The 14,098-nt window shown below is 33.9% G+C and overlaps 1 protein-coding gene across 4 annotated transcripts in view; it reads right to left on the reverse strand.

The window, feature by feature from the left end:
• The window catches only part of GIGYF2 (GRB10 interacting GYF protein 2), a 91,701-nt gene that overhangs the window by 20,305 nt on the left and 57,298 nt on the right, over positions 1-14,098 (reverse strand). For 3 of the 4 annotated variants that reach the window (XM_026701322.2, XM_026701323.2, XM_026701321.2), the window contains 6 exons: positions 9,119-9,298; positions 4,220-4,437; positions 3,973-4,135; positions 3,697-3,888; positions 2,511-2,695; positions 488-647 (listed from right to left, as the gene is read on the reverse strand). In XM_026701322.2, coding sequence (XP_026557107.1) covers positions 488-647; positions 2,511-2,695; positions 3,697-3,888; positions 3,973-4,135; positions 4,220-4,437; positions 9,119-9,298 — 1,098 coding nt within the window. Of the gene's footprint in view, positions 1-487; positions 648-2,510; positions 2,696-3,696; positions 4,136-4,219; positions 4,438-9,118; positions 9,299-14,098 lie in introns of all 4 variants that reach the window. The other variant, XM_087933025.1, reaches the window with a different exon arrangement.

The raw sequence follows: 14,098 nt of genomic DNA on the forward strand, positions 1-14,098 counted from the left end.
TAAGGACTACCTGTAGCTTCTGCAGTTTTCTTGGCAAGGTTTTTCAGAATTGGTTTGCTATTGCCTACATCCTACAACTGAGAAAGAACTACTGGCCTATTGCAGCTCTAGAATATATGTAGACATATTCATATCTTGACTTTTCTTCAAGAAGCTAAGTAATATACATACCTCATTTTTATGTTCACAATGTTGTGAACCAGATTATCAAAATGCATGACTACTTCAATGGCATCTCCTATGCAGTATTGACTGAATGGAGTTTTAAACCAGATTCTCCACAGACCTGTTCTGACATTCTAATCACTACAACTACATTGGCTTTTAGAAATTGCTAGACATGCCACATTTGCTGTCATGTTTAACAGTTATAGCCAATAATCTTCCCAATGGAAATTGTCTGTCTCTTGTTTCTAATAAAATGAAACAAAAAAACCCAACCAACCCACCCCCAAAACCCCAACCCAACCCAACCTAAAACACTTACCCTGAATTTCTCCTTGAGGATCTTTGTAGAACCATTTTTGCATGGATTCATGGTGTAGTGGTATTGAAGTACCCTTTCCCCTCTGCTCTTGAAGTTTGGCTGCTAATCTTTCATCGTCCAAGGCACTATCTTGCAAATATGCCACCATTTTTTCTGCTTGCTATAATTAACAGAATTATGCTTTGAAGAATACAGCTAGTAAGCAATCACTAAAATATAGTGAAAAAACCTTTGTAATTAATATGGTTGGAGGTAGAAAAGAAAAAAAAGCTATCCTTAAGACTGGTCTTATATTGCACATAATTATATGTAAGTTAGGATGCTCAATGAAAACTGGTCACATAATCAATGAAATCAACAAATGAGTCTGTGCATTAAAAGGCAGTTTGAAAGAATGTTGATTTCTGAACACTGATTTAGCAGACAACAATAATTGTGCTTTAGAACTTGAATGTGAATTACTTATTAAATTAAATTTACTGTAAATCACAAATCAGTGAAAAGAACTTTGAGATTACTAACATCAAGAGGGACAGTCAGTTACATGAATTCACATTTGGTCACACAAAGGTTCTATTTACAACCAAGTAATTTACAACCAGTCTTCAGGGTGGTTTCTATGGGTCCCAAATATGACTTAAAGTAAGCGAAGAAAGGCCTACAGAACCTTCATCCACCCAATATCAGAAATTGGATTAAGGAAAGGTGGATTCAAAGCTACTACAAATGCAAATTTCTATGAGAGAAGATAAAAGGCTTGATAGCCATTATTTTGACATCAGTGTGGGGTAAACTACAGAAATCAGGATCTAGAAAAAATATTGTTGGGCAAACGTAGACCAAGTCTTCATGATTCATTACATCTGTAGATTTTTTTTTAAAGGAATGCCTTCCACTGGAGCATAAAATAAAGAAATGCTGAAAGGTATCACTTTGAAAGTTCAAATGTAAGAGGAATATCAAAGTGTATAAACCTGTTAGTGAAGAGACAATGTTTAATATGATCTCCAAACAAACTCTGTTTAGTTACATAAGAAGTTCTTGTGGAAGACTTCTAAGAAAAAAGAGATAACAACACATTTATCTGAGGCAGAAGGGAAGATTGAGGTGCTGGGGCTAGACTGAATGGCGAAATGCAAATCTACTGTGTGGTATCATCTACTAATAAAGCAGAGGAAGGTATAATACAGCACTATAGGATTATGAAAGTAGCAAATTATAGATCAATGAATGAAAACTCTTTATCCTCAAGCAAGACGCTTCCAGGAAATAATTAAAATATAGATAAAGAATCACTATAGATCTGAAGTCCCTTTCCTTTTTGTCAGAGTGGTGAGATCACTCCATTTTACGTAGCACAAGTGTAGATACTTTTAAAAGTCTATTAAAATGGCATCAGCCACAATTGTTATAAATATCAAAATCACATTGAGCGTAGGAAAAAAACACATTCTCCCCAACTTTCTGAGTTAGCAAAACCTCCCTTTTTCAAACTCTGCTACTTTCTCATATCACCTAAATTAATGAAAGTAGGATAATGGTTTAATACTTTATTTATTCTATAAATATTTTAGTTCTATATCAAGACTTCATTGTATAATATTTCATTTTTGCTTTGCCTCTCTGAAATCTATACTTGTTTTATATGCTAAGTGCTGGCATTTCATTATTCTTCTATCAGAGGGCCTGGAATGGGTATGGCAGCCAGAGGGAAGTGGGAAACAAGACAGTATTGTAGCCTTCCCATCTTCCCTTGTGCTGCACCACCTACAGGTTCCTGGGAAGACTAATTGAAAGGTGCACTTGAATTGAAACAGCCACAACTTCCCCAAATTTCATTGCCATGGAGATCATTCTATAAGTTAGCTCATTTGAGTTACTATGGTTCAATGATTGTTGTTACACCTTCCATTTTTACCCAACTGAACGTTACAAACAGATATGAAAGTTTTAGGTTTTTTGATAGATGTACAAAGGAAATACAAATTAATTTTAAAAAAGAATAATTTACAGATGTTTTTACCTGTTCTAAATGTTTGAGGCCTTCTTCATCATCAGGGTCAGTAAGAGCATTTCCCATACCAGGAGCAGCCATAACTGATGTTTGAACACACCTTAAGGCTGAATTTGGACTAGAATCTGAAGGAGGGATACTAGAAACTGCTTCGGAAGGAATTTGTGGCAAAGACTGGATAGTAGAAGGAAAGTCTAGAAGGAGGAAAACAAAAGATACAAAATTATTTTGTGTAGTATTACATAGTTCATCAGAAATTATATTCTCTTTTCTATCATCTTTACATCTGCTCCTCACATATACAATTTAATTTTAAAGAAACTAACAGAAAAAAATCTTTTGGAGCTTCCTACACATAACATGATCTAGCTAGCTTTCATGAGATTAACTGAATAACATATTCATACTCCAATTTCAGAATTAAAAAATATAAAATAAATATATTATACTAGTGATAGCCTATAAAAATCTGCAGGCCAAATCTGACTTATCATTTAGAAGAGCCATGAAAACCAGGCTCTTAACCCTGGGCTTTGGTGATGGAGAGTGAGACGCCTTGCTTCATTGCACTTACCATTTTTTATTTTTATCTTTTAATGATTTTAATTTCTTTGATTGCTACGAACTGTCCAGAACCACTAAGATTTGGATGATATATACATTTAATATACTATGGTTGATTGCACAGCCAGGCAAGTGTTCAGACTGGCTTTAGCATTTTTGTCCACATGTCAGGTGCTTCACAAGGACTTGGGTTAATTGTTGTTATTATTCCTAGACTCACCATCTACCTAAGTCCTTGTTTAAAAAATACTCTCTCTTTCTATGGCTGGCTTTGGAGGACAGGGCAATCTTCTCAAGGCATAAAGCTATCACCAAATACACTGCATTAACCAGCCTATTTTTATTTTAAACATTTATATAGTCAGCGTCTCAAATTTTGTAACCTTTTTGCAGTACATGTTATCTATGAAATATACTAAAAATCACATTAAGTTTTCAAAAGCCCATCCAAGAGTGAAATGTTGCTTTATATCAATATTTCAGTAAACAGCTACAATGAAGCAGTTAATGCTGTTGGTAATCACTCAAAAGTGCTTAAACCATCTTTTTATTCTTTCTGAACCATTTTTCAGATGGTTCCAGTTTCAATGGTATTTAAGTTTCTCATATCTTCCACACTTATTTTGATTACCTTCTCTGTTGGGCACTTTGGATAGTGGAATATTCTCCATTTGGCTTTCTTCAAATTCTGATTTTTCTGTTGCTACTGGAATACAGTCTTCCTTCCTTTCAATGAGGCTTGACAGCTCCTGTGACTGTGATTTTGGTGAGGTACCTGACCTGGTGGATAATGAAGATTCTTTTCCTGTTTCTTCTGTTTCTTCTGAAAGGAAATAAATAAACCTAGGTAACTGATTTGACTGTTTGAAACAACAGGTGAAGCATAAGTCCAATAAATGCCTCTTACCTGCTATTATTCGGTCTGTCTTAACTCCTTCTTTCAAAAGGGTCTTATCTAATTCTTTGGCTTCTTCATTATGACTTTCTTCTGAATCTGACTGATCTTCTCTTTCCTCTATAGGATGGAAATCCATTTCCTGTTCCTCAGGAATTGGTTCCTTTTGAACTTTCTAAGGATGATATATACATCGAAATTTATTCTATCAGCTACACATAATTCACGTCACATATCAAATCAATAGAAAGTTCCTTACCTTTAAGGACAGGAATGCCCCAGATGAGTCAAAAGTCCCCATTTCCTCCTCAGCATCTTCTAAGCACCATTCAGGAAGGTTATCCCTATCATCTTCCATACTGCCACTGCCACATCGTACTCTTCGGTAACCCCTTTCATCATCTCGGTCTCGAAAATCAAATTCAAATCTTCGCCGTCGTTCCATGTGCTCTCTCCAGCCTGCAGAACGAGGGCCGTCTAAGGGGGGCGGGAAAGTAACTTTACAAAAGAGTTCCATAGGGCAAGAACTTATTTGGAAGGAGAAAGGGATAGAGGAAAAGAGTACAGGGAAAAGAGAGGACAAAGTGACAGAACTTCAGAACGCCACTACAGTCTATGGTCCATGTTGACAGAGACAGTTTATAAATGATCACTGTACCTTTCCAGAAAATGCCACCCCCAAATACTACTGTTTAAAACCATAGTAATATAAGTACAGGTGATCCTTGTATGATCCCCACTTGTTCAATGAACATTCAAGCTTACAACAGCACTGAATGAGTTATAGTTATGACAGGTCATCAGAGTTCTGGCCATTGTAATGTCCCTCTAGTTCATACATTCCTGATCTAGGAGCTCAGTGCATAGTTCACAACTGCAACAGTGCAGAATCCAATAATCATGTGATTGTATTTTGCAACCTTCCCTGCTGGCTTCTCATAAGCAAAGTCAATGGAGAAGCAGGTGGTCACAGGAGTTTCTTGCTTAACAACGTGTGCAATACTTGCTTAATGATAGCAACTGCAACTGCTGGAATTGCCATTACTAAATAATGACATCACTTACTCATCACTCAGTTAATGTCCCAGTAGTTTTATTGAATCCACAGAATTGTTAAACTGCATTATATCTTCAGTCATAACAATCAGTGTCTGCTAATAGAATAATTTCACTAAACTATGACACCTAATAACTTTCATTTTAGTTGGATTATCAGAAAACGTTTATACTTTCCTTTGAGATCTGACACATACATCCTATCATTTCACAAAAGGAGAAATTATACTCCTTTTGTATCTATTCTCTACTACAAGGAGACAGTCTTTTCTTTCTCTCTACTACCTAGTATTCCTCTTTTTTTCAGGAGTTTGAAGTATGGTGTGTAATCTGTGGCTTCTGGTATCTATTATACATCTGTGGCTTCTGGTTCTATTCTCCTTGCTTTGGGATGAGATGCCAGCAATAATATTCTGTGAAAATATATGTAGTTGATATTTTATTCCAAGCTTTTGCTTTGAAGATGACTATGCAACCGTAACTTGCATAAGAATGAGTAGGCAGAGGGTTGTAAATTATATTATTGTATATTCTAGGAAAGAGGTAACATTTTTGGGAAAGTCAATATCGCTGATCCTATAGTTTTATAAACATAATTTTAATATAATTCTTACCAAAATCTTTAAACAAGAAACTATAGGAAGAAAAAACGAAGAAACTATACAAAGAAAAACAAAAATGAAACAAATCAAAGAAGAAACATGTGGAAGGAAAAAAAAAGTTGAAGAAAAGTAAAAATGAAAGTAGCTTCTGACATTCCTCACAGCAGTACAATTGTACCTAGGCCTGGGGCTCAGAATGTGTTAAGGTCCCGATATTTGGCCTTAGTATTAGTTGATTGATCATGGCGGGTGCTGTTCGTACTTATTTTTGTGGATGTTGTTATTGTTTTAATGTTTTTAAAAATGGTTTTAACTCTTTTATAATTTTAGAATGTAAGCCACCCAAAGTCACTTGGTTGAGATGGGCAGTCATAAAAATTGAATCAATAAAATAATTAAATGAATTTGGTCTGTCTAAAATTACTCCAATTGCTCTTCTTTCTATAATGTACCTTGTCTAATAATCTTTTTTTCATTTTTATACAAAAAGTCCATAACAGATTTCCAGTCATCAATAAGTATAGAGAATGTCTATTTTCTAATCAGTTTAAAGTTTTGAATATTCAATGTGTCTGAACATTAGCCACAAGCTTTGGTAACTCAGTTTGTGGTTCTTAAAAGTGATAGGTTACAATTAGTCATCCTGATAGTAGGATCTTTTGAGTTACTTTAGTTAAAAATTATTTATTCTTGTTGACTAAATGCAAGGCATGATTAAATAAGCTGATAAAAATAACATAGTTGAATGTATATTAAATTACTTATGCTTGAAGTGATCAATGATTATATTACTTGTAGTGAGTACAATCTGCATTTTGTAAGAACTTATTCTTTTACAGCTTAAAATTTGTTTCCTTTCTACTGTGTCTTATGAAGTGGCTGCATAGCTAAGGATCAAGGAGCTTAGACAATATATATATTCAATTCTATGAATATATAACTTAAACTCAGATAAAATTTATCTTGTATGATCTGTACTGGAATAATTAAATTACAATTAATATAGGTAAAGGTATAGCTACAGCAGACATATCAAAGGTTTCCTAGACCGAACGTCTGGAATTTATTTTAGCCTGAGTTTTTATATTTGAGGTAGAGGAGCTTGAAATAAAAATAAAAAAATAAAAAATAAATATTTCAATACCATATAAGGTATATAACAGCCAAACTGATATAACAATCAATATTTAGAATATTAACTAGTAGAAATCAAGATTGTGCTTTGCATCAATCACTATCTGTCTAATGCTCCTCACATGTTGTGCCTTAGCACTCCATTAGGAGAATAAAAATGCTAAGAAAATCCTCTTTTTACTACTACTTTTCAATCACACAGTAGAGAAAGAAAAACAGAAGTTTTATAGCTGAGGGCACAGAAAGCTCAAGTTTGAATATGCCACTTTATATAATCCTTGTTAAATAAGAAATACAAATTATACAGTAAATATATAAATATATATTACATAAATATAACAGAAAATAAGCTTTTTGTGCACCTCATAGGCATGGAACTTACTAAAGACGAAGACTCTACCTTAGTCATACATAGCTAATTCTGATCTGTGGAATAGCTTTTGTCACCTCCACCTACCTCAGATATATATTTTTCTGGGAACAAATGAATCTGCAAGCCAAGAAAGGCACGTCTTCCTCAAACATCTTTACAGTCAATGTGCCCATGCTAGATGGAAGTACCTTTCCTCTTTCAGATCAGAATAGCTCTATATCTCCAATGTAAATCAATAACATTATTAATAGAGCTAATAGTACTGTACAACAGCTTTAGAGAAGTTGGAGAGATTTTGCCATCTTCCCCTACTATATTGGGTGTCTCAGGGTTTGATGCTGTCTCCTTTCCTATTTAATGTCTACATAAGGCTGCTAGGGGAGCTCATCTGTCATCATAGTGAAATACTATCAGTACGCTGATGATGGCCAATTTTATATCTCTGCCGTTGATGAATGAAGTGATTGTCAGGAACACCTTATTCTGATACTCGGAAGCTGCAAGGGTCTGAAGGGGAACAAAGGCTTTGGCTTAAATTTGGCAAGACTGGGCAAGTTTTGGAGCCTGCCAGTTCTAGATATACAGTATTGGTGTTGGATAGGGTAGGGTTGCACTGACTGACCTATGCAATCTAGCATTCATGACTTCTGCTTGAGGAGCAAGTGGCAGTCCTGGTTAGAAGGACCTTTGAACAGCTTCAGGTTGTGCTCCAGTTGCACCCATTCCAGGATCTGGAGGCTCTGTTCAGAGTTACCTCCTAGTAGGACTAGTTAATATGCTCTACATAGAGCTGACCTTGAAGAATATCTGGTAGCTTCAGCTGGTGCAGAATGCAGCAACATGAGTAATTAAGTGTGCTTCTATAACAACACACGCATTGCAAGCTGCATTGGTTATCGGTCTATTTCTGGGCCCAATTCAAGGTATTGGTTTTGTCCTACATGGCATGGGACAAGGTTATTTGAGAACTCATCTCTCCCTGATTACATCTACCTGTCCTACCAGGTCCAGCAGGTATACTATAGGTCCCATTGGCTAGGGAATTTCATTTCAATCTGTTTTAAATTTCTGAAGATCCTTCAAACCCTAGTTCTGTTAGCAGGCCTGGTGACCCAGGGACTGGTAAAATATTGAGATGGCTCCTGTGTAATTAATACCTGCCAATCTCTTTTATTCTGTTTAATTTTTCACTTTTTAAAGTTTTCAATATTACTTTTTTAACTTTATTATATACCATCTTGTGTCACTTAATTTACCAGATGGGCAGCTATATAAATATGACAAATAAGTTAGCAACATTAATATTTCATAAGGAAATATATCCAGTTCAAGACCATTATCAGCAAAGTATGCTAAAATGTTTTATACCTGAAAGGATAATAGGAAGAATATTGTTAATATTCTCTATAATGGAGTATTTTGTGCACACGTACCCGCTTCTTTTCAACTAGCAGAATTCCTCTCCTCACCCCCCAGTTTTTTAATCTTGGGATGTATCATTGATATTTAGATTTTACTTCTTAATAAAAGAGATTCATTGTTTGTCTTTATGTTAAACAAGAGGATGCTAATGAAATACTCAAGTCCTAAGCAAAACCTTCACATCTGATCATCATGAGGTACTGATTCAGCTTTTTAAAATTTTATTTAAGCTAAGGAAGACTACTGTGTTATTATGTATTTACTGTTCATATTTGATGTCAGGAAGAACCCAATGAATTATTCTCTTATCACAAGTATTTCTTTCCATACCAATCCAAAAGCTAACTGAAAATACTTCTATCTCAGGAGCTAAGGTAAAACAAATGGATTTGAGAACACCTGGAAGAAAATGAAATTTAAAGCTAAGAAAGCTGTCACTGTCTAGAAATCTGTAAGTATTATTTGCAAAACATGATTTAATCTTCCACAAGACAGTCATATTTTTTAATTCTCTTCTTTTCTTGGTTCATTTCTAAATTGTGTTCTGACTTATTAGCCTGAATTGCCTCACCTGGACTATGAGGTCGCCACCTCTCACCGTCCCTTCGTGAACCAGCAAGTCGCCAACCTCCATCATCATCTTCACCATTTTGTTCTTCTCTGAATATGCGCCAATTTTCACTTTCAGAGCGTATAAATTCATGTTTCCTTCCTACTGTTGAAGTTCCAACTTCTTCAAAATTCGGTCTCACTAAAAATATAAAAATCTATTTTGTGATAAGTATGTATATCATGCAATAAATTTGGTATATAAACCAGAAGTGTACAATTATCACATCATCTTTGGCTAAAAGAATAAAAGATCAAATGCATGTGTCCTCGTGTTTGTTTTAAAATTCAATTACTTTATGTTAAGGCCATTTTCATTTTTCATAGGGGAAAACAGGCTGTGTTTTCAACAGGTTGCATAAAGCTGTTATCGCACAGCTGCAACCCCTTAAGAGTGTCAAATGCTCATTGCAACAAGTCTATCGAAGAGCATCTGCAAAGTTTTTTTCCATAAACAAATGCCACCTGATGTTCACTGAGATTGCTTTATCATAGTTGAGAAGTATTAAGATACTATTCCTGGTCACACTGAAGTTTACAATGGCACAAAGATTCTGTTGTGTTTCGTATGGGAGGTTTTTTTAAGAGCTGCATCTAGTTTCTGTTTAAAATACCTATATAATGTTATTCAGCACAGTCTACTTGCCTACACTAAGTCAAATCTAGAAACAGCATTTGTATAATGGTGTATCGGAGGCTGCTACAAGAATTACTATATAACTTTTATCGTTCTATACAAAATTCTGCATTTCAAATAATATAGTAGCTTAAGAATAAAGAAGTGTTTTATATGATTTGGGTATAGTTTATTTATAGATAGCTTTGTAGGGCATTGAAATAGTCACAGTAGGAATCCATTGGAGTTGCATATTATGCTCCAATGAATGCTGCTTTATACTTATTATTTATCATATGGTATATTGTACATGCACTTGCAATATATGAAGAGTATAATCTCTAAACATAAAGAATGCCACAGATGTATACCATTGGAAAATATGAAAAAGGATACTTGATGAAATGAGGAAGCAAAAGAGATGAGAAAAATATGTATGAGAGAATGATTGCTGCAAATAATAATGAAAAAGACGTGCAATGCCAGATAGTTGCAGTCAAGAAGGCCATGAGATGGTTAAGAGGCGGGAAGAAAATGCAGAGGGATTTTGATAGAAATAAAATTGATTGGAAAATAGGTGAAAAGGACCAAACAAGAAAACCCTGGAGTGAATTGAATTAAAAATAAAAGTGATGAAATGATTTGGTTTGAAGCCAAAGAGAGGGAATGTTGGAATAAACATTTTAGAAACTTATATCAGAAGTATCTTGTAGAATTGAGTTGAAATGAAATGAACACTAGAAAAGTTAATGTTGAAAAAAAATGGATGAACAAAAAGCCTTAAATGTTCTGAGCATGTTGAAAAATAGTACGACTACATTTGCAGATGGCATTACTAGAAAGGCATGTTAAAATATGGATGTAGTTTGCTTGGGAACTAGTTAAGTGATTTGCTCAACATATCTGAGAAGGTTGCAGCTCTGCCTCATGTCCAAAAGAACATTATTCTTTGAGTAGAATAGGAGTATAAGAAACGACATTGGCAGAAATCTGATTAAAGAGATACAAAATGTGATAATGAGCAAAATTTGAAAAGAGCAATGCAATTTTTTGCTAAGCAGATAGTACACAGAACTTTTTTCTCCTCTACAGCAGGTTACTGAAAAATGAATGCATGATTTTTTTTGTTGATTTAAAGAAAGCATATGAAAAAGTAAACAAGCTTGAATTATAAAAAAATTGTACAATGTTGGTTGATAAATATGGTAAGATCAGTTTATCATCAAACTAAAACTGTTATGAGAATGGAATAGTTAGCAAATAGTTCAATATTGACTAAGGAGTAATGTACTTATGGATGCACATACAAGAAATATTTGTGAAAATGTTAGAAATATATTGTTTGAGAAGGTGAAGGTATGTGTGATGGCATGGCTCTGTGATTAGTGTTTTTCTTTGTTCTATATTGCAAGAGATAAAAATATTGCAATGAAGAAATAGATGAATACTTCCTGCCTTAGTAGTTTACTAAAGATGGGGAAAAAGCTGGAGACATTTTAATATGTTCAAATGCTAACAGAAAGATAACAGGATAGCATATAGATTGTTGCAAGAAATTAACATTAAAAAAAGTAAAAAAATATTGTGTAAAAGAACTGAGAACTGCTCATAAGAGACAAAAAATGAAAACATGGTACTTAGGAAGTATGGGTGATAAAATAAGAGGAAATGAGATTAACAAGTGCTGAATGATTGTGGAGTAAATAAAAAGGAATGTCCAGTAGGAAAACAGTACATTGAGCTGGGTTGATACAGAGAGAAATGAATAAATGCAGCTGCAAAACAAATATACAAAGGAAGCATAATTAGATTGAATAATGATGGCATGAAGCTGTATTGGTTAGATGGAGCCAATGACATCTTAAAAAAAAACAACCAGTGATGACTTGAAGAACAAAAGCAATCAATGAAGCAACTTTGGGGTATGTGGGAAACAAGGCTAGTTTTCAAAAACAGTACAGAAGGGTAAAATAAATGGTGTTTAATGTTAACTACTTTCAGTTATTTATATATTTCTTTTACTTATTTCAAAACTTTAATATCTGAGTTTCGTTTCTGTACTTTGTATAATATTGCTTATCCTGTGAGAGATATGGGTATCTGTGGTCATTTGTAAAAATTCTGTCCAAATTCAGTGGAGTATAACACCATTTTGGGGAAAACTTCAGCGCCATCTTATTCAGTTAATCACATTTAATTAAAATTAAAAGAAATTTGGGGTGGGCTTAGCATACCTATATTTATAACTAAAACACTAGACAGTAAGTCACATTAAATTTACTGTATATTTTCTTTTGAATATAAATGGATATTAGTGGAATATATGACTCTTAATTGTGTAGCAATACAAATCTGTCCATCAACAGCATAGAAGCTTTATAAAACAAATATACAGAAATTGGTTTAGATGACATAATTTTTCAAAATCTATTTAATAAGATTCAGATGTACTATGCTGTGAAGTTATTACAAAGTGGGAGGCCAACAATACCTCAGTGACCAATTAACTTTAAATATATGTACTTAAATTTCTGTAAACATCCATGAATTTTATATTCCTAGTATGTTCATTTTACTGGACTTAGATTCCTTGGCACATGGTTGGTCTTTCGCCATGATTTCCCAGGATGAAAAGAGAAAAAGATCTGTGACTTTGCCTCAAACTAATTGACTGGACTTCCTGAGGAGAAGGAGCAGTTAAAGGGCACCTGCATTCCATGTCTGACTCAAAGCCTGTGATGGTGTTTATGGAAAAGTTCAGATACAACAAAGACATCCAGCCAACAAAGTCTACAGCTATGTAATTTGAAGTTTTAAAAGGACCAACTTCAAAGTGTTGTATTTTGGAATACAAACCTTTGAGAACTTGTTTATTGAAGGTTAAAAAAAACTAGGATACCAAATAACAGTGTCAACAATCTATAAGATACATAAACACTCATACTGTTTTCCACTATAGAAACAAAGAGGAGGGGTTTCCTGAGAAGTCGCTTAATTTAAGACAATAAATAACATTAATCCAAGGAAATATATGAGCAACAAAAAGCTGTAATGCAGTGGAAGGTTTTTTAAATAGGAAAATTATACTGTACACTTATGAATCCATGAATACAATTATAATTACTCTAACTATAATTTCTAAAGTGCATTCAATCACATTTTAACACATATACCAGCTTTGTTCATTTCTGTTCCTGAAGAAATAATCACAACTTTTCAACTATACAGGCTTTTCCATAGAATTATGGGGGAGTGGGGGTTGTTTCATAGTACAATCTAATTCTACACAAATTTCATATCTTGCATAATAGCCAAGTCTTACCACCTATACAGATCAATATTTCATGATATCTCTCAAACTGGGTTAAAGATATCAATGTATGGAACTAATTGTTAAGGACATATGTAAGGGAAAAAACATATTATATTGAAAAGTTAGGGAAGTAAATCTGTTGTAGTTCCATATGCTTGAATGAAAACTACTGCCTTGTCCTTGTAACTACAAAAGTTGTGCCTACCTCATTTTTGTAGTGCTATGCCTCAACATGTATTAACACATTTTCTACTAATGAAATAAAGAATTAATGATTTATATTTTGTGGATTGTTAAAGGAAATACATGAGAGAGATTTTCAGTTTCTAAGTAGCATTATATTGGTCTACATTAATAATTTTCACAGCAGGTCTTCCGTAGTTTTACTGCAAACAATAAGAGTCTTTGTTTCTCAGATCCTCTTAGGTCTGACGTTCGATCAAAGTCCCTACATCAGCAACTAACTAAAGAAAAATGTGAAATGCATTACAAAACTACTGACAGATCATACAAGTAGTTCTAGATTGAGAGGAGCTCATTGCAGCTATTTCTTTACTAGTGATTAATTAGACTTAATTAACTCCAGACACCACAAATTCTAAATACTACATAAAAGTATCTCAACAAATCATGTAAATGTTTCTAGAACGTGGCCATTGTGGGCCTCATTTGAGCTATTTTTTTATTAATCAGATTACTCCACACTAATTCCACACAGTATAAAGTCTGAATGCCATAGATTTATTCACTGTAAAATTGTGCTTCATTCTGGTTATAGAAATTTTGTTCCAACTTCATAATACTTTCTTATTACATCCAGTAAAGACAACCTTATGAGCAAAGTTGACTTAAAATATAGAATGATTAGATACTAAATCCTGAATTTTTGGTTATAAACTATTTAAAAGTAACAAATCCGTATCAATCTACAAATGATATTATTTTCCAAGTCCAAGATAAAAATAAAGGACATTTCCAGCTCTAAGATAAAAAAACTAAAAGGAAGAAAGTGA

This window comes from Pseudonaja textilis, chromosome 4, assembly GCF_049901715.1.
Source record: "Pseudonaja textilis isolate UNSWEBS1 chromosome 4, rPseTex1.2, whole genome shotgun sequence".
Lineage (NCBI taxonomy): Eukaryota > Metazoa > Chordata > Lepidosauria > Squamata > Elapidae > Pseudonaja > Pseudonaja textilis.